Source organism: Anguilla anguilla, chromosome 7 (genome assembly GCF_013347855.1).
Source record: "Anguilla anguilla isolate fAngAng1 chromosome 7, fAngAng1.pri, whole genome shotgun sequence".
In the NCBI taxonomy this organism is placed as follows: Eukaryota; Metazoa; Chordata; class Actinopteri; order Anguilliformes; family Anguillidae; genus Anguilla; species Anguilla anguilla.
Genome location: NC_049207.1, coordinates 31,872,511 through 31,894,386, shown reverse-complemented (window position 1 = coordinate 31,894,386; position 21,876 = coordinate 31,872,511). Strand labels below are relative to the sequence as shown.

Here is a 21,876-nt window from a genome sequence, read left to right as displayed (position 1 = left end):
CTTTTAAGGAAGGTAGACTACTGCTTCAGGTTTGAAAAGTGTTGTTTTATCAGGGGTATTGTCAAAATGTAATGATACCCATCCCTTGTCATGAAGCAATATGATCTGGGATTTGCATATGAAATGATGATGAATGGATATCAGAAATATTAATGAGGTATGAAAAAAGATCATACAACTGTGAAAGCAATAGTTTCAATTTTTTTTTTTCCAATACAATTTTATTGAATTTTAATACAATTACATTAACAGTAGAATCCCCATCACCCTTTCCCCCACTACCTCCCTCCCTCCCCCTCAAGCATATACCCACCCCAAACAATCCTTGGGAAAATAATAATAATTGAAATACATTGAAAATAATAATAATAATAATAATAATAATAATAATAATAATAAACCGAACTAAATGCAAGTAGCTTACAGGGCATACATAGGATCAAATAGCCATTGGTAAAATGGACTAGTATTAATATAACAAATACAGAATGATAGATAAGAGATGTGAAAAATAAAGAGATAAGCTGAAGCACATACACACAGGCTCCTTCTTAAGTTGCATACATGTAGGACACATCCACATTTAGCACACATACATATGCCACGGATATTTATGACTTAAAGTGACAATCTCGAATATTTCAGTTTTGTTCTCTATGGCGGTGCCAATGGCGAGAAGCGGTAGTGTGTGTGCAGGTGTGTTTTTGGACCTCTCTTCCCATAGATCCAACCGGATCCAACCAGTGTCGCCTGTGTGACATCAGTCAGTTGGCACACCAACTATAACACTTACTATTTACTGAATAAAAAACGGTTGTTATAAAAGTAACGTTATGTACATACTCATTCGTTGTCTAACATTAGGCTAACTCAAGATGTCTTTACACTGCCGAGCCGGGTTAAAATGCCATAGCAAACCTGGAGTAGAATTAGTGATGATCAATTTCTGCAAACTTTATCCACCTTTTGCCTGGTATGAACATCTTTACACTGCAGAGAAGAATTTGCGGGATTCGCTGTGGCTCGTGCAGTTATGTATCTCGTGCACAATAAGCAGTCTTTTTCGTGAATGATTGTTGTGTGGTATTTTTGAAACAACTACCTTGCAAAATGTTACCCCTGGTGTTTCTGGTTTTGCTAGCTAATCTTGTTTCAAAATTTTGTTGAAAATTTAAATTTCAAATAAATATATATGTTTAATATAACTACTATGAATTAATGTTTCTGTTTATTAACAGCATACTCTCACATACAGGTCCAGGGTTCCTCGCTCCCCCTCGGTCTTGGTCTTGGTCTTGGTCTCGCCCCCCCTCGGTCTTGGTCTTGGTCTTGGTCTCGCCCCCCCTCGGTCTTGGTCTTGACTCGGTCTCGGATTAGGTGGTCTCGACTACAACACTACTAACCGGAAGTCCGTAGTTTCCGTTTTTCTGGAAATTATTAGTAAGCAAGCAGGCTAGCTTCCACACAAAGCAAAGATGGTTACTGCAAAGTTTTTTTTTAAATGTGTGCACTTCCTTAAATGTCCATTTTGTGTGTGTATCTGATGTTATTGGCTGATACAGCAAAATATCCAAAGGGGGGGATTAATTAATTGTGGTACTGGAGCATTTGTAATGATGTGATCAGCAGAAGAAGGAGGAAAAAACACAAAATCCCATAAGTTTGGGGTTTTCTTGTGTGGAGAAGTGAAGTTGTTTGTGAATTCTGTCTGTTTACATGTTAATGTATTTAAAGCTGAGATTTTGTAGTCATTTGTGATTATTTCTGTAGGAAACCCAGAAGTGCATAACTCTCACTGCTGTATAGGTATACGGCATGCCTGCCATCCCAATGTCTCTATCATCATCTATCTATTGATGATGTTTATTGAACTCGATCAGAAATGTGCATGGTGCAGTTTCACTTCAAACAGAACACTTATAAACACTCATAAAAATGGACACTGCCCACAATCCATCCTGAATGCTCGGCCATGCTTTGCCGGATCATGATAGCTTGAGACAACAACATTGATAATGAATAGTAATATCAACTGATTGTACACAGATTGTAGTTTAAATGTAATGTTTTTTGGGGGGGCTTTTTCAGCTTTATTTGACAGATCAGTGTAGAGAGACAGGAAGAACTAGGAGAGAGAGGGAGAGACATGCAACAAAGGTAGGCGGTCGGACTCGAACCGCCGATGTCGCGGCTCGCAATGAGCATATGGAAAGCGCTCTACGGGCTCCTTCACAGCTAAACACATGACAGTGCCTGAAAAATAAACATAATGTTAAAAATAAACGTGAGGTTTTTTTACCTTCTTAAATTTGGCGTTTGGTGAACAGAACGCAAAATCTGGCAAGAACATTGTTTAACAACTGACCCCATGTCACAACGGACCCTACCCTTCCCGAGATATACTGTATAGATGGCTCAAATAATGACAAAGAAGTCAAAGGCTTCCAACATGTAATCTCCATGGACTTAGACATTAACATTAATCAACAAAATGTAAACAAAACCCAAAATGTTTTGGTAAAAAAATTTTCTATCATAACCAGCAGTGAGCATGAATAAAGTTTGGATCAGTGGCCACACAAATATCCATGAAAGCCAAAACAAGACCAAAATAATGAGCGTACCTTCATGTGCTTACAACAGCAGATGACTTTGTATTACGAAATTATGTCATCATACTCCACAGACCACACATGTGCAGTGTGAAATATGTTTTGTCTTGATAGCCAGTTTTTATTAATTGATTCTTTACAGCTACCACAGATAAATTAGTGACATGTTATACAAAGAACAGCCTCCCCGGGTGTACAGTATGACAGCCACTGACACCAGGTGTATCACTGGGAAATCATACCACGGGGAAAAGGAGCTGTTGATTTTTAGTGGTGGTGGCTGGCCATAACTAGTCATGTCAGGGCTGGGTTGGCAATTTGACGGATCAATTAACATTCGTATCCACCTGACTAGTGGTACAGCTAGCAGTTTCAAGGTTAAATGCAGTGCGTGTTGTCTCACTAATGTGAGCTGTCTTGTTAGCTAGCGTACTTGTCTGCTTGTCATTTAATTGTAGCTTGAGGGTCTTTGAGCAACTGTAGGGGTAAGCTGTTGCGGCGGCTGAATCCTCCTCTTTGCCTAGCATGTGAATGCTATTCGGAAATTTGAACAAAGTACCCTGTTGAGCCTTCACCATTTTATTAAGGTTAGCTCATTTCAGAGATGGATACACCAGGATGGAGTCTAGCTCAAATTCACTCTTACATAAAAGAGCTTGCACCTGCATTTTAATATTTTTTATTGGTCACAATTGTCAATCCAGTTGTCAATGGCAGGTTAATATGTAATGATAGTGAAAGAAAATTTGACAATTCAACTTGAACCCAAGTTGGCTCCTCCTGGCATTTTTTAACCCCTTTGCGCACATCTCAAATCGGGCCAATCCCTGCCCATTTAGATGGTACCTTATTTAAAGCTTTATAACTCCAGATGTGAGCATCACAGAGGCTTTTAAAATGGCTTAAATGAAGCAAGACATTTGTACCATTTGCAATACTAACTAACTTAGATTAGGTTATATCATAATTTACGAAGAAATAAATTGCCACAAATGCAATTGTCTAGGCAAAAAAATCAAAAATGAATTTGCTCTATTTTAGTTTTCAATTAAATACTAAGAGATTGCATATACACAGCAGGTTAAACTATACATGTACTGGATCAAAAATTCCTTGACCACAAGTGTGTAAAATCTAACGGTGGATATGCAGAACTTCTAAAGGTTTATGAAGCAAGAATTAATCAGTGTACCCAGTGTCTCCAAATCTATCCAAAGTGCTGCTCTCCGCACTTCGGGGCTGACACTGGGAGCAAACACCGAGAGCACAATTATGATTTTCGTTTCGTTTTATTTTAAGCACAAAAGAAAAAAGGAATCCTCAGCTGAGAAGTTGGAGGAGCTGGACTTGGCCGGGAAGGCGGGTCAGCTACAGAGCAGGCAAACTGAAAAATTGCTGCTCTGTTTTACTTTCTTTTGTCTTTGTTATTTTAGCTTGTTGTTTTAGTTTATTGTTTTTGCCCGGAACCCGTGAGGGGGAAAGTGGTGAAGTGGTCCGTTTATTTGATTTCGTGTTTGTGCGTGTGCGCTCTCTCTCTCCATGCGACAGAAACGGTGTTCCCCGGTACTGTCGCATCTCTCTGCCCGTTGTGTCACGCTTGGTGTGTGGCAAACTTGTATAACCAAATATTTTCAGCAGTAACACTTACATTTGGACTATGAAACCTTATCTGTGTTCAGTAGATAAAGACAGAGAAAGTAAATCAGTGCTTTCGTTCCCAAGTTCTAACTTAGTCCAGAAAACAGTATATTAGCCAGGTCTATCAGCAAACATATGCCTTAGCCATGCTCAGAATTTTTCAGGCATAACAATATTTTCCAAGAAATGACAAAAGCCATTGATAAAATTTTTCCAGGTGCAGTGTCTTTTACTGCGACCACAGACTGAATGCGTAATGCAGCTATAATGAGACAAAACTTTCGGTTACGCTGAGCTATAAAACGCAATTCCAAAAGTAAGATTATACATATTATGCATTGTTAGAAAGCTTATTCTGTCACCTATTGAATCTATTAAATGTCGATCAAAACAGATTGTACTATGAAGGGCGACAACACCGTAAACAACATGTGGTAATACACACAGCTATTTTGGAAGGTACCCAGGCATCACAATTGAGCATATATTTCACATACAGATTGTCCAAGTCAATATATGACCACTCAGTCTTGAAAGGGACATCTCTACGCATAAAACCAATGGTAAGGAAGGTTGTATATTTATTCCATATTTTGTCACAGATATTGACAGTAGAATTTTTTAAGAATTCCTTGTGTTTATTTCAGTTTTCAGTGAGCAGCATTTTTCACTGCTGTACTGGCATACCTTCGGCTATTGTTGGCTTTATCTTGTTGCTACAACAGAATGCAAATTTTTTGTGGTAAAAGAATGCTTTGATGTATGCCCTGATAAACATTATTGTCCAGTGTGTCATGCATGGGGGGTGTAGTTACAGATGAGCCTGCAGGGATGGGGTGCTTGGTAAATGGATGACCAACATGACAATGGTGGCGCTTAGAATCAAAAATCATATCTTAATCTTAATATGCTTGGCTAGCTGACACTATCTAACCATCCCCCCTTTGTTTGTAGAACACAATAAGGCTCATCATCATGGATGTTTTTTTAATAAATGTTAACAAAAACAGTTACACAGAATATAAATGAAAGATGCTAAATATTTAATTGATGAGAAGTCAATACAGTACATAACTTGCTATAAGCTATGATTTTACCCAAAAATCCAACATACCTGACACAAAATGACAACCGCAAATCCATGTTTCAGTGCCTGGATTCCAGTTGTTTCTGCAAATTGCAGCGATCCATTTGCTTTTCTTTTCTTTAGCTTTCGGCAGTCTGTAAAAAGATAGCTCCGATTGCTTGTTGAATCTATTTGTACAGTCAATCGCACAACAGCTCTTTCCCATTTTAGATGTGTTTTTTGTGTTTTCGTGGCATTCAAGGTGAACGCTAACACTGCCACTCAGTAGTCTTTCTGCCACTCAGTGGGTGTAACCGCAGTGACTTCCCCTTACTGTGACGTCACGTGCATACCCTCTATTGAGAAATCTAGGTACGCCGGCATGCCGACCACCAGGAGGATTGCGCGAAGTGGTTAATAAAGTAAAGCATACAGACATTTTTGCAACAATGGCCTAACTCAAAGTGGCCATCTATTCATAAATGATTGCCTGCAGAATATCTCCAATCAGAATATAGTGTATAGCATAATAACTAAATGAACAAATTCAGAGATCATAGAAAATCATAAGTCTATAGCCGCGTTTCCACCAAAAGTACCCAGAACTTTTAGTCCCAGGAACTACTTTTCAAGGAACTAAAAGGTTCCTTCAGCCCATGGTTGTCTGCGTTTCCACCGCGGTCTAAAGTCCCGCGAAGATTAGGCAAATTAGCCCACTGACGTATGAAAAAGCGATGTTGTCGTCAGTCTATCTGTCCTATGATTTCTTCTGTAACCCCATACTACCACCGAAGTAGCCTACATTATTTTCTAATAACCGGGACAGCCCGGAGGGGTTTATTCCACTTATATACAACGGGTTACCAACAATGACTATATATAGTTACTTTTGTATTTATTGATTTTTATCGATTTAATCAATATCGGAATTGAAATATTCTTCTGCAGCTGTTTGGGCATATTTTACCGTTGTCAAGCAAAATTGTCGTTGGTAGTTGAACTTGGACCGTTGTTATGCAACAAATAGGATATAACAGGCCAATAGTCAGATTGTAACGGTTTTATATATCCTCTCAAACACATTCATTATGTTTTTATGTGAACATTCACTTTCATGTCTTGACATCCGAGGCGACAGAATGCATTCACATTTCCAATATAACTGGCAACAACAGCAGAAAACATGCACACATTGTAAAAAATTTGCTGTTTGATTACTTTCTCATCGTCAATTCCATATAGGCTAATCGCAAAATGACAAGAATAGAACGAAAACTCGGACTTGCGTGAAAATTTAAATTAGCAGTGGTACAGCCACCGTTTGCTTTCCTTCGAAGTTACTGCTAGCCGAGCAGCGAAGTGTGCCCTCCAGATGCGAACCATGCACCATAAATTAGTCCATAGTCTTCCTGGTCTTTTTGTGGAATTGAAGAATGGCAAAGTAAAATTACAGCAGTCTGAAAAAGCTAAAGGGAGGATTACTAGAATTAACCTGTTATTTTACCCTGACAAAAAGTGCGGAAGGTGATTTCCAGTTTGCTTTTACTGTATCGCCAATGTGAATTACGCAGAACTACCGCATACCTCACATAACTGTATCAAACGTTTTGAGTCAATTACAACGGGCTAACAAAGAAAATCCGGAAGAAAATATTCAGCAACCGAATTAATCCGTTTGAATGTTTTGGTACGTAATATGCTGTCCCAGCACGAATCCTTAGCATTTTATAAAATGAATACTAAAGCAAGAAAAGAACAGAAGAGCACACGTTATAATTCCAAGACGTTGGCAGGCTATAACCAAAACTAGGCTACTGCGCCGCATAACATACAAGTTTGATTTGAAGTTATTATGAAAATAAATCGGTTTGCGGCTGCATATTTTTAAACATGGCGGTTGAAAATAAAACACTGCAAGTAGTCGACCGATCAGAAATTTTCAGCGCTTGCGCCCCACCCCAAAGGTTCCGGTACTTTTGGAAAGTACTACCCCCCGAGCAGGAACTTTTTTAGGGGTAAAATAAAGCCCCCGGAACTAAATTTAGACCCTAGTTCCTGCGGTGGAAACGCGGCTTGTGTTATACAAAAGTCAGAGGGGTGGGGAGGATTCCAGTGCCTATGGTACTTAATAGTTGCTGACCCAGACACCACATTGTGATGGCTCCTTCCTTGGCTTCTCAGTGAATAAGACTGTCCTTTACACTGTGGGTAGAAGAGAATGCACACAAAGTTTGGCAAAGAGTATTAACGTTGCCATCTGATTTGTGTCATATCTGATGAGTGTCATGATGCAAACCAACATATAAAAATGATATCATACCTTTGACCAGAAGTGCTCTTCTTTTGAGAAGTTGAAGTACCTCTATAATGTAAAGAATGTAAATATTTCACAGTCAAATGTCGTGCAAAACAAATGGTCAACATGGGATCCCAAAATTCCAATTGCTTTCCTTGACTGCTCTTTGTCTCTGAAAATCTTTTACAAAAGAATTGATTGCTTTGAATGAAGCATACTCCTTAATAAACGTATTGTAATTATTATAAACATCAGACTTTTTCTGGCATATGTTTTTGTCTTTCAGTTGCTGGCATGAACCACCTGCGAGAGTATGGCATTGTTCACCGTGACATAAAGCCAGGGAACATCATGCGTGTGATTGGCGAGGACGGGCGGTCTGTCTACAAGCTGACTGATTTTGGTGCCGCCCGCGAGCTGGAGGACGACGAGCAATTTGTTTCCCTCTATGGAACAGAGGAGTACCTGGTAAGGGAAAAACCGTCTGGGCAGTATGGTCATCTGCATTTCACTCTCCTCATCCCTGTATATATATATATATATATATATATATATATATATACACATTTGAAACTTAAATCTGTACCTTTACGTTGCTGATCTCTTGGATTGCCACTATTTTCGAAAGGGCTCCGGCCGGTTCGCTAGTGAAGCATAGTGAGGTGTGGTAAAGTGAAGGCCTCGTAGCAAATTGCTGCGACATCTCTCTCTGACAACAAAACCGTCAAATTAAAAAATAATGATATTTCCCTTGGCTGGGGGCGATTTCACCTTTAACTGTCTGGTAAAGCATTTGCCTACATAATCTCCCGGTGAGTGAGAGGCCCAGGCTCAAATCCCACCTTGTTCTTGGGTAAAATGTCTGATTCATTACCCAGGACACCTCCCCATGGCCACGGAGTGATCTTGACACTGATACATCACTTGTTAATATTGGCTGTGTGTGCTTGGACCCTGTGCATTGCTGCCAGCTATATTTATTAGGGTTTTGAGCAGCTGCTGGAACCTTATTGTCTTTGTTCTGATTATTATTATTATTAGTATTATTATTCTCCCTGGTTTAGGCCTAAAGCTTAAAACTTCTGTATGGACTGGTGAAAACTCACAAAAACTGGTAGGACCGTTAAGGCTGAGGTTCGCTATGATTGCTATGAAAATTACACCGATTGGCCAGCTGATGGCGCTATAGCGATGAAGTCATAACTTTTGAACTTTTTGAAATTGTTGTAGGAAGACAGGGCTAGTGTCCCTTAATTCTATTCCTCATGCCGAACAACAAAGTCTCTTGGACCATTTCTGCTCGTTATAATTTTCTGAAACTTAACAACTCCTCTGAAGGCAACTGACCAATTTGAACGAAACTTGCAATAATATGGTAAGAGGACACTTCTTTTTTTAGTTATATTGTGAACAATTCTGACCAGTGTTAAATAAAATGTTTTTTTTAATGCATACATTATGCTAATTTTGTTAACTAATTCTAGACTTGGTTTATAGGATAGCAACTTTTGACATGTAGGGCACATAGGATCTGAACAAAACAAAATTTGAACTGTGTCAATCGGTTAAAAAATATAGAAACTACAGCTAATTTTGTGTCCATACGGGAAAGCTAATTGAATCCTACTGTTTTGATTGGGCTTAATTGCTATTATACTGTGCCATGATGTTTTCCTCATTTTTGGGATTTTGGGCTGTTCAAAATCAACAGTACTTGGAAGATAGATATTTCCTGTAGTGCAGGAGTATTTTTGGTACTGATTCAGCATTTGGTTGTGCTATAATTCTCAGTTGAAATTGCAGTTATTTATTAATCATAACTCTTGCCCTGGTCAACCTAGAGACTTGAAAACAATGTCAGTCAGTCCTCATAAACTTGCCTCAAGGAACCAGAAAGGAATTGTATTTCCCACCATTTAGTATTTTATGGAAGCACTTAAAATGCTTCTCCTCCTACAAAAATTAACTGATTTTGACAAAATTGGGTATTTTGCCTCATCTCCCAAGCATTTAGGCAGCTATTACTTCTGGGGAAATGACAAGCTAATGAATTTGCAGTGGGCGTGGTTTTCACACAAAGGTTTTCACACAAATGCTAATATTTCCAAAACTATGGCATAAAGTTAGAAAACTTGGTATGTGTATTACAATTTAGATCAAGACAACAAGTCTAAAGTAATAGCCAAATCAAACCACATGGTGCTATAGAGATAAACATATAAAAAACATTGAAAAAGTAAAAAAATCACTGTTGCATAAACAGGTCCCTAAGTTCATGGCAAGGTCCATACGTAAAATTTGTGTCCGCCTTCATTGACTCTCTGTGCTTGTCAACTGCTGTTATGCTACTTGGACCTCGGTAATCAGTACTTGCAGCTATATTTATTATTATTGATATTATTTCCTTCCTTTTCTCACTGGATTTTCACCCCTTCTTACGCATAAAAACTCATGTAACTTGGCAGGCATGTTTGGTATGGTCACAAATTTATTATGCATGACAAGCATGCAACTGTCACTCCAGGTGGTGCTGCAGCGCCACCTGCAAAATTGCAACATTAAAAAAAGTATTATGCCCATCCTGTTTGACATACATCCACTAAATTTTTTCCACACCTCATTTTGAACAAATAATGTCATAAAACCCCTGGTGTCTGCCTGATTTATTTTCTGTCATTTTTTATTTTTTGTACTTCTCCTGCACTGTTTACTCGATTCTCACCAAATTTGGAAATGTGTGATCTCAAATTTGGAAATATGTCTTAAATTACGAAGGAAATTTTAACATCTCGAAAGATGTCCACAGGACTGTAGTTTTAATTTAGACAAAAATGGCTGACCATGCCCCATATGTGTATGACCACAAATGTATGCCAATTGTGATAATACTTCAGGGGATGATAGTCATATTGTGGACGAACTTTTGCAGGTTCGCCATGTTATACTGCAATAAAAGCTATCACACTGCGACACACCCCTTTCTGAACAGAAGAGTTGGACACAGGGAGATATATGAATCCGGAAATATTCTGGTCTTTATTTACGTACTTGGAGAGAGAGAGAGAATCCTGTCTAATACAAAACAATAAAACAGCTTCGCCCTTCACCCTCAGGGGATTGGGGTAAAAATAATAAAGAAACACAACAAACTACAATAACAAAGACAAAATAACGAAACTATGACACTTTCCAGCCTTTTTCCGTGCTGGCACGTTCGTCTCTCTCTCTCTCGGCTTGCGTTTTCCTCGGCCACAGACTCCTACTGGGAAGAAAGCACACTGTAAATGCCTGGATAAAGATAATCAAATATGAATATGCAAAAATTGTGAAAACAATATTTCACCACACCTCCTTTAAATCCAGCCACTGTTCAAATTGTGGAAATATAAAAATTGGAAAGGGACCCATGTAGAAAATTTGTTTCTTATTTTTGAAACTACCACCCAAGGTGGCATTACAGCACCAGTTCAAAATTGGCAATATCCATCCATCTATCCATTATCTATTCCCACTTATCCTGGTCAGGGTTGCGTGGGGTGCTTGAGCCTATGCTAACGTGCATTGGGCTCAGGAATACTCCCTGGACAGTTTACCAATCTATCACAGAGCACACACACCATTCACTCACACACACATACCTATGGGCAATGTACAGTATACAGCATAAATGAGTACACCCCCTCTGAACATAAATATATATTTCTGTTAAATGATCACCATTAAAATTCATGGAAAGATGACAAAATTGAAATTTATTAAACATATACTTAATAACAACATAGAAAAATATGTCATCAATAGCTGTAAAATAAGTAAATTAAGCAACTTTGCTGAAATCGAGGGTTGCAAAAAATGTGTACACCCTTGATTAAATTCTACAAATATGTAATATTATAGTACTTAGTATGTCTTCCATTACTTTTAAGTACTGCGCTGACCCTTCTTGGCATTGAGTGTACAAGTTCACAACATACTGTCATGTCTATCCTGTTCCACTTCTGGAGGATGACCTCCTTGAGTGCCTTGAAATTTGATGGGGAGTGTTGCTCAACTTGTCTTCTCATAATTCCCCACAGGTTCTCAATAGGGTTGAGGTCGGGTGACATACTTGGGCACTCAGCAATTTCACCTTGTTCTTCCTTAAGAATGTAGCAGTGGCTTTGGAAGAATGTTTAGGGTCATTGTCATGTTGAAAAAGTGCCCCAACGACCCAGGGTGTGGGGAGAGGGTAGCATCTTCTCTTTCAAGATTTTGAAGTACATCTGGAAATTCATGATGCTATTGATGAAGTACAATTCCCCCACACCTTCAGCACTCATACATCATCATATTAGAACTTTTCCACTGCCGTAATTCACTGTGGGGACATGCACTTCTCACTGTACTCCTCCCCTAGCGACCCCATACATTTTGGACGCCATCAGATCCAAAAAGATTGACTTTGGTCTCATCAGACCAGAGTATGAATTCCCAAAATCTTCACCTTTGTCAATATGGGCCTTGACAAAGGGTAAACAGGCTTTCTTGTGCTTTGGCTTCAGCAGTGGCTTCCTGCTTGGAAGACAATCATGTATTCCACTTCTATTCAGTCTTACTGTGTGAGATGAAACAGTCACTCCAGTTTGGCTTTCCACAGCTTTCGCCAGCTCTGAGTCACTTGCTTTGCAATGCTCCTGCACTTTTCTCAGCAAAAATTGCTCATCACTAGGTGAAAGCTTATGGTGACAGTCTGAACGTTTGGGACAGGTAGCTTGTCTCAAGTCCATCCTTTTTGAAGTTCTGTATCACTTTTTCTACTGTACTGACTTAATAATAGTGATTTTCTAATCCACTTGTACTATTGTCCTCTTTTGTGCAATGAAATAGGTTTGTTTCTCAAGTCTCTAGACAATTCTCTCCCATGTGGTGCCAATATTGTCAGAGTGATTCAGTGGGTTAAATACCACTCTTAATTGTCAAGGCGTAACTTGGCGGGATGGCATACCTGCCACAATATTGCTTGTGTCTAAAGTGCTGCATCGGAAACAAAGATAGATTTACTCAGGAGCCACATCTGTCCAAAATGTAAACAAGTCAGGCAGTTTTCATGGTCGGGAAAATTTTATGCCAACATGGTCATGTAGCTAACTTAGCTAGCTAGCCAAACAGTCAGTAACACAGATACTTCCTTTGTGCCATTTACGGATAATGTCAAGGAGGAAAGGTAGCCTACTGTAAAAGCCAAAAAACCTTAGACGGTTTTTTAAATGTTTGAATGTGCCCAGCATTCCAAGGCTGTAAGAATCAGTAGCCAATCAGGACTTTTTTCAAGTTTTTTGTAGAGTGCAAAAATTTTGATATTATTTATTTTAATTTAATTTAATTTAATTTAATTTATTTTGTTGCTGTTGAAAACACAGCATTCCAAGACTGTACATTGTTGTCAGATTATTTGTAAGACTCTGCTATGCTGTTGTTGAGTTTTTTAAATGTGTGTTGAATAAATGACTTATTTATAACAACATTCACATTAAATAGTCATATTTTAAAATCTCCAGTCAACTTTTAGCACTGATTTAATGTAGGGCCCTATGGAATCTGTTTTATAGCTTTTTAAAATTCTGAATTCCGCAATTCTGTCCGTGATTCTCTTATCACAGAAACTAAACTACTCAGTGAAACTGAGTAAAAGCAAAATGCTTTTGAAATTATAGTTAAATTTACTTAATGACAAACATTTTCAAATACCCATGTGAAAAAGTAATTTTCCCCCTTAGTCACTCAATCAACCAAATAACCAAAATAAATTAATAATTATATTCAGCTGATTGAACACAACCAGGCTTGATTGTAGGGCTGCCACTAATGACTATTTTTCTATCGGTTAATCTATCGACTATTTTACCGATTAGTCGATTAATCTAAACGATTAATTTTCCTCCAAAGAAATCATTTTCATTTAATCATTTCATTTAAGTTCATTTTATTTTGACAACAGCAAACTGTATATGCCATTGTATAATGCAATACAAAACAAAATGTAAACAAAGGTTTACATATTAAAGTGCAAAACTGTAGGTTTAAACTGGCAACTCCAACATGCTAAAAATAAATTAAAAAGAGGGCTTATTATTTAAGTCAGTAGAGCAACTCCAAAATAAATTCAAGTTTCTATTAAACCCCTTATCAAAGTAAAAAAAAGTTAGGTCTGCATATTAAACAAAGTGCAACATGTTTAGAGTGTAAGAGACAATGGTGTCCAGCTCAAAGTCCAACTAAAATATTGGAGTCAAACATCTGTTAGACAGGTGTTGTAATGTAAGAATGTCAACATGTCCACATGTTCTGGACTTAGGCTCTCTTTTCTTGGAAACTTTTCACTACTAACTAACGCTAACATTACAGTGTGAAATATCCACATTATATAATACCACAAACCTATTTAAAGACACTCAAAAATAACGTATATTACCGAAATATTTTGAGCAGTAATACTTACATAGAAATGATGAAATTTTATCTGTGTTCAGTAGAGACAGAGACAGTAAATCAATGACAGTTCTATCCGCTTCTGTTTTGCTCCAGAAAACGATGTCAGATAGGTCTATCAGCAAACATATGGCTTACCTATGCCCAGAAGTCCTCAATAATAATAGTATTTTCCAAGAAATTACGAAAAATCGTTGACAACGTTTCGTTAGGTGCAGCGTCTTTTACTGCTACCACAGAGTGAATGCGTAAGTGAATGCGATGATAAGAAAATTTGCGGTTACGCTGACCTATAAAGCGCTATTCCAAAAGCAAGATTAAACATGTACATCGTTGGAAACCTTATACTTTCACCTACTGAATAAATGAATTGTCAATCAAGCCAGACTGTACTAAAAAGGGCAACAACGCCGTAAACAACATGTGTGGTATTACGCACAGCTATTTTGGAAGGTACCCAGGCATCACAAATGCGCCTATATTTCACAAACGGATTGTCCAAGACAATATATGACCACTCAGTCTCAAAAGGGACATCTCTACGCATAAAACCAATGTTAAGGTTGTATATTTATTCAGTATTCAACTCCGTATAACTTTGCACAGTGTACAAACCACCTTTTTGTTTTGTGATAATTTTAAGTACTCCCATACTTTCGAAGCCTTGGTTCTTTGGAAACTTTTACTCTGAACCTCTTTCGCAACCGAGTCGGACTCTGCTGCAGCCGCCATAATTTTTAAAATACTGTAGCGTTGACTGGAGCCGACCAATGACTGGAGCCAAAAACGACTGACGTCATGCACGCAGCAATTACGTTGTGATATTGAAGAAAAACATTTGTCATAATAATGAAGTGAAGCATTTTAGAAATCAAAAAGGTAAATTCATAAAAATTGAGAAAGAAATGAGAAAAAAGTTGTTGAAATGGAGAAATGGAAAACGCCTGGAACAGTGGTGAATCTTCCTAGGAGTGGCCAGCCTGCCAGAATGTCTCCAAGGGCGCAGTGATAACTCATCCAGGATGAGTCACAAAAGATCCCAGAAGAACATCCAATGAACTGCAGACCTCTTTAGCCTCAGCTATGGTCAGTGTTCATAACTCCACAATAAGAAAGAGACTGGACAAAAATGGGATTCATGGGAGAGTAGAAAAGTGGAAACCACTGCTAACCAAGAGAAACATCAATGCTCATCTCACATTTGCACCTGGGTATTTCCAAGCCTTTTTTTGGATAATATTCTATGGACAGAGGCATCAAAAGGGGACTTTTTGGGACTTCCGGTTATGGCGTGGTGCTGGTGAGAGGCATCTTTGTGAGACTCCAAGGCTAATTTATTGAATCGATTATTTAGAAGACCACAAATAGCTTAAACTCCACATATACTTGAACAGTAGCCTACTAGTCAACATCATGGTGGGGAAATCTCAGAAAACAGCTCAGCAAAACCCAGCAACATCAAAAATACCAGTGCCTACTTCGCAAGCTAATGCAGCTAGCTCAACTTCTGCTAGTAAAGACGCCATGACGGAGGCAACGGCTGAGGTTGAGCCGAGTGTTGAAGTCCTCAGCGCCATTTGCTTGATGTAAAGCCACTAATGTGCTGGCGGGAATAAGCAGACTCAGGTGATTTACAAAACTAAGCAAACAGGATTACAGAAGCAGAAGAAAGAATTGGAAGGGCTGAGGACAATTTAAACTCCATGCATAGCGCTATTAAAAAGCTACAGGAGAAATGCGCCACATTGGAAATGAAAGTAGAAGACCAGGAAAACAGGGGGCGTTGCAACAACTTAAGGCTCATCGGCCTCCCCGAAAAAGCTGAGGGTCAAGACTTGTGTGCATTTTTGGAAAGTGCCGTTGGCACCGACACCTTCCCCACCCCACCCGTCATTGAGAAAGCGCATTGGATAGGACGACATATCGCTGGCCAGGATCCAAAATCAAAAGTGGTTCCTTAACTACAAAGCAAATGAAAACGCTATGCGAGCAGCCCGGAGACAGAGAACAGTGCAGTTTGAAAACCACAACATTAGATTCTACCCAAACTATTCAGCGGAGACTCACCGACAGCAGAAGCTCTTCGACGCAGTGAAAAGGCAACTTCAATCCATGGGGCTCCGCTACAGATTGTTCTACCCGGATATCTTGGTAATCACACACAAAGGACAGCGACATTCATTCAAGATGGTCCCCGACGCAGAGAAGTTTGTCCAAAGAATACAGGAAGAGACCAGGCCCACACCAGCGCCAAACGATAAGTAGGCTAAACAGAAGCTTCTGTATCGTGGCTATGTCTTTGCTGTAACAAGGTAAATCTATGTCATAATGACTGACAGTCTAAACGCTATGCCCACTAATGTCAACAACTGAGGGGCAATGCTGTTTGTATATTTGAAATGGTTCATTCCTGAAAGGGTGTTTAAAGATGATTTATGTTACTCTAATGTACAAACAAGAACTCATTCGGTTCATTATAATGGTAACATGATCTTAGTTTGTTTTAATCTGGATCCTTTTTATTTTTCACTATAGTTAGGCTATTCTGTGTTGTCTAATGTCTTTCTTCTTCCTTTCACAACAGCCTATTTTTCTATTGTCTTCCTAAAGTTGTACCTAAGCGGTAAGATAAGATACATGACATATACTCAGAGAATCGTTCAAACGGTCTGAATATTTAATATTTTGGTGGAGCCTGCAAAAGAATGGGACTCTTCGAGCTCTTACGCTACACTGCTCCTCACTATGAGGATCAGGCATGTAAAATAACCAAAGTCTATAGTTACCTAGGGGATTACATTCATGTATTTCATTTGGGGAAGTACATGGGGGATTTCAAGGTTTTTTGTTTATTGTATATATGGGATTATTGCCCCTTTGTTTTTTTTTTGTTTGTTTCTCTCCTTGATAAAAAGATCAGTAGTGCTGATTTTCGTATGGTCTTCTGCTATATAATTGACTTTATACTAAACGGCAGGTAAATCAGAGATTAAGATCACTTCCTGGAATGTCAGAGGATTGGATAAGCTTGTGAAGCTAAAAGAGGTACTAGGCAGAATTAGACTACTTAAATCCCAAATTATTTTCCTGCAGGAATCACATTTGACTGATATTATCAAAGTTAAAAAAGATGGCCTGGGCAAGTTATTGCAGCGCCATTTAACTCCCAAGCCAGAGGGGTTATTATTTTGTGTGTTGGACTGTGTGTTGGACCCACTGAATGACCGCTCCTCAGGCATTGACGTTTCTCATCCGTAAGCTAGAAAGGTTTTGCTTCAGTCCATAAATGATCTCAATTTAATTGAAGTCTGGAGAAAGCTTCATCCTAACAAAAAGGAGTTTTCATGTTATTCAAGTACTTATAAAACACTGTCACGTATTGATTACTTTCTAATCTCCAGTTTATTATCCCATGTGAATGAATGTGGTTATGACAGTATAGTATTATCTGATCATGCTCCCATCTCATTAACCCTCGTTTAGTGCCCCCCTAGGTGGCGCCTCCAAACAAAATGGCTTCAAGACCCAAAATTTGTTGAATTTCTTGGTGGTAATATTGACAACTATTTTCGTATGAACACAAATCAGACTAGTGCAGGCATAAGATGGGTAGCATTTAAAGCTTATATTAGGGGTGTGATGATAAGCTATACAAGCTTTAAGACTCACTATAAAGAGCTGATCAATCTCGAGGTTCAATTTAAAGCTTTGGAGCTAGACCTATATCAAAATGATAGCCCAGAGAAACAGAAGGAGCTCCTTTTGTTGAGAGCCAGGTATAATGAGCTGTCCACTAGTAAAATTGCAGCAAATCTCCTTTGGTTGAAGCAATCTTATTATGACCAAGGTGACAAAGCTGGCAAACTTCTTGCATGGAGAATTTAAAAAATGCTGTCAGACAGAGCTATAAATTCAATCAAATTAGAAAATGGAAATAACACAGTAGATCCAGTTGAAATAAACTCCACCTTTAGAACATTCTATGAGTTCCTTTATCGATCAGAATATCCAGATAACACACAGTTACAGTCTGAATTCCTAGACCAGTTAGACATCCTAACTATGATGGACCAAGATAAGACCGTACTGGATAAACAATTAAGCGTTGAGGAAATGTTAGAAGCTGTGCGGAGCATGAGAAGTGGAAAGACCCCAGGACCGAATGGGATTCCTATAGAAATTCATAAATTGTTTCCGGATAAATTGCTCCCCCCTCTACTAGAAATGTTTGAAGAGGCGTATGAGTCAGGAATCCTGCCCCCATCCTTACGGTCTGCCCTAATCACCTTGGTCCCAAAGCCTGGCAAGCCACCTACAGAAAGAGGGTCCTATCGCCCCCTATCCTTAATGTGCTGTGACACGAAAATACTAAGGCTTTAGCAAGGAGGCTAGAGACATATGTTCCGTCCCTAATTTCTAACGATCAGAATGGTTTTGTTCTAGGGCATCAAGCATTTCATAATATATGAATATACTATATGAAAGACATGATGCTAAAGATAACGCAATCCTGTCATTGGATGCCGAAAAGGCCTTCGACAGGATTGAATGGAAATACCTGATGGAGATCTTGGCAAGATTTGGGATGGGTGAAAAATATCTCAAATGGTTGAAGCTCCTGTATACAGATCCGACCGCCGAGATATTTACAAATAACCTGATATCCCAACCTTTTAGTCTACACAGAGGCACCTATCCCCTCTCTTATTTTTGTTTGCTATTGAACCACTGGCTTTGGCTATTCGGCAGCATCCAAGAATCTTGGGTGTGAAAATAGAAGAATCGGAGCATATTATTTCGCTCTTTGCGGATGATATTATTATTTAACTGTCCAATTTGACAACATCTATCCCAACACTTGTTAGCCTAATCAAATCTTTTGGGGAATTCTCTGGATACAAGATTAATAATTCCAGATCCGCCATACTATTTTTGCATAAAAATGAGAGACAAAACCCAGAGATACTCACCCCCTTTTCAGCTACTCAGGAGGGTTTTATATACTTAGGAGTCAAAATTGTCTCGGAAATTGAGAATATTGATCCCCTCAGTTATGACCCCATAGTACAGTCCATAACTGAATCTCTGAATAGATGGATGCCAATGCCCATCTTCATGTTAGGCCGTATTAATATTCTTAAAATGTCAATTCTGCCCAAATTTCTTTATCTATTTCAATCTATTCCCCTCCCACTTTCACAAACATTTTTTTGCAAACTTAAAAAGTTGTTCTCAAATTTCATATGGAACAACAGATGTCCAAGACTACGGCTCCAATTGGAACCGGTTGAAAATTTCCAAGAACCAGGAATTCATCCAAAAATGTGATTTTGGAATCAGCTTATTGAATCCTGAAAATGTATTTTTAATGGCATTTGCGATGAGTAAAATGCAAAGAATCTTAACTGTCAGGACCTGCTGTGTAGGTTACATAATATGTATGCATCAATTAGGGGTGTAAGAAAATATCGATACACTTGAGTATCGCAATATTATGTTTTGCGATACTGTATCGATTCTCAAAAACACTGTATAGATTTTTAATTAATAGTTTACATGCAAAAATTTGTGGCAGACAGTGGTTCATTTTGTGTTGTGTTTAAACCCCCGACCGCTAGATAGCAGTGTTGTAATCTATCTTCAGCCATTTGACTCTTCCACTCCAACGTAAACTGAGACAGGGGTCTCAGCAACTGCGCCTAGCAACCAAGCTTGAGCTAGCGTCAGTCAGAGCCTGAGGTAAACAGAAATTCTGCTAGCGTGTCGCGATTATACAGTGGAGGGCAACGTTTTTGAAGCCCACTGCACCTTATGAAAGAAAAGTTAAACTAGGAACATTGGGGGTAAAGGCTTTAGAATCGCATGATCAGTCAGAGAAACACAAGACCCAAGTGAAAAACCAACAACAAACGCCTGCCATCTCTTCCGTGTTCACCCCTGCTTCGGAAGCATCAAGTGTGTTCAATGTAGCGTTGTCATAAAATTTTCCCGACCTTGAAGAATGCCTTACTTGTTTACATTTTCAACAGATGTGGCTCCTGGGTAAATCTTCTATCGTTGTTTTCATCGCAGCACTTTCGACACAAGCAATATCGGAAAAAAAATTCTTCTTACCGTGAAAAGTGCCTGACCCACTCCCATAGAAATGTATTAACACGGCGACACAATTACATCGAGAAATACTATTTTAGGAAAATATAAAAATGCTTGTCAATCTGTGTATAATGTAATCATAGCGCGGAGTCTTTAAAACCACCCCCTTGATAAAATAAAATAAAAACTGTAGGCTAATCGTTAACTTTAAATATAGGCCAGCTAGTCTGATTTTGACAACTTTGTGATTTAACTGGTTCACGTTTTAGTTTATAAAACTCAGAAGTAACTTGAACATCCACTGAGCACTAATGTCTTACTACTAGTTAGCATTTTAGTAGAAATTCTGCAGCCTGCTTGAGAATACTTGGTGTACTAAATGTTGCAAAGAAGTATAATCTTAAGTATATTTTCCTGGTGTGTAGGCCTATACTTGTTCAAAAGTGAACGAAGTAGGCTTTCTTATTTCAAGAAAGAATTCTATATTAGTGTGCTTATAAAACTTAAGCACACCTCCTAAGTCGGTGAGAATTCTTTTAAGAGCTCCAATCCTGTAGAAAAATTCCACAATGCATTATGCTACATCCTCAGCGTGATTAGACTTTAGTGGATATGCCTCGACCCACATCGTTTTGTGGGTTTTCTTCTTTCATAGTAATGTTCCTTCATACTTTTTTGCCAGTATGGCTGTGAAATAGGTATTAAATTCTATTCAAAGTGGTCTTAAAAAGGTCTTAAAAAGTCTTACATTTAACTTGTTGAAATCTGCAGGAACCCTGCTCAGACAGGAAGTACCGTAAGGGCGCACCCCTAATGTTAGCATTAGAAAAAAAATGGCAATATATTGCCTTGCTTACAGTATCGCAATATATCGCAATATATTGAATCGTAAGCCTTGTATCGTGATACGTATCGTATCGCCAGATTCTTGCCAATACACAGCCGTAGCATCAATGCTCCTGTAACACCCAAGAACCCTGATTTAAAATTTTATGTCCTCCCGTGCAGGAAGACCGAGCCAATGAGGAGAAACAAGTGAATTCAGGCTATTGCAGTGCCTTCGGAAAGTATTCAGACCCCTTCACTTTTTTCACATTCTGTTACGTTACAGCCTTTTTATAAAATGGATTAAATTCATTTTTATTCTCATCGATCTACACACAATACCCCATAGTGGCAAAGCGAAAACAGGTTTTTAATTTTTTTAGCAAATTTATTAAAAATAAAAAACTGAAATATCACATTTACAAAAGTATTTGGACCCTTTGCTCAGTACTTTGTTGAGGCACCTTTGGCAGTGGTTACAGCCTCGAGTCTTCTTGAGTATGACACTACAAGCTTGGTACACCTGTATTTGGAGTATTTCTCCCATTCTTCTCTGCAGATCCTCTCAAGCTCTGTCAGGTTGGATGTGGAGCGTTGCTGCACAGCCATTTTCGGATCTCTCCAGAGATGTTTGATCGGGTTCACGTCCGGAATCTTAGTGGGTTACTCAAGGACATTCACGTACTTGTCCCAAAGCCACTCCTGGGTTGTCATGGCTGTGTGCTTAGGGTTGTTGTCCTGTTGGAAGGTGAACCTTCGCCCCAGTCTGAGCGATCTGGATCTTCTCCCATCTCCACATCCACAGTAGAACTCTGGAGCTCTGTCAGAGTGGCTGTTGGGTTCTTATTCACCTCGCTGACCACGGCCCTTCTCCCCCA

General features: G+C 38.8%; 1 protein-coding gene across 3 annotated transcripts in view; it reads left to right on the top strand.

Annotated features, from left to right (window-relative positions):
* tbk1 (TANK-binding kinase 1) overlaps positions 1 to 21,876 on the top strand; it is a 252,601-nt gene that overhangs the window by 32,818 nt on the left and 197,907 nt on the right. For all 3 annotated transcript variants that reach the window (XM_035426804.1, XM_035426803.1, XM_035426806.1), the window contains one exon: positions 7,899 to 8,080. In XM_035426804.1, coding sequence (XP_035282695.1) covers positions 7,899 to 8,080 — 182 coding nt within the window. The remainder of the gene's footprint in view (positions 1 to 7,898; positions 8,081 to 21,876) is intronic.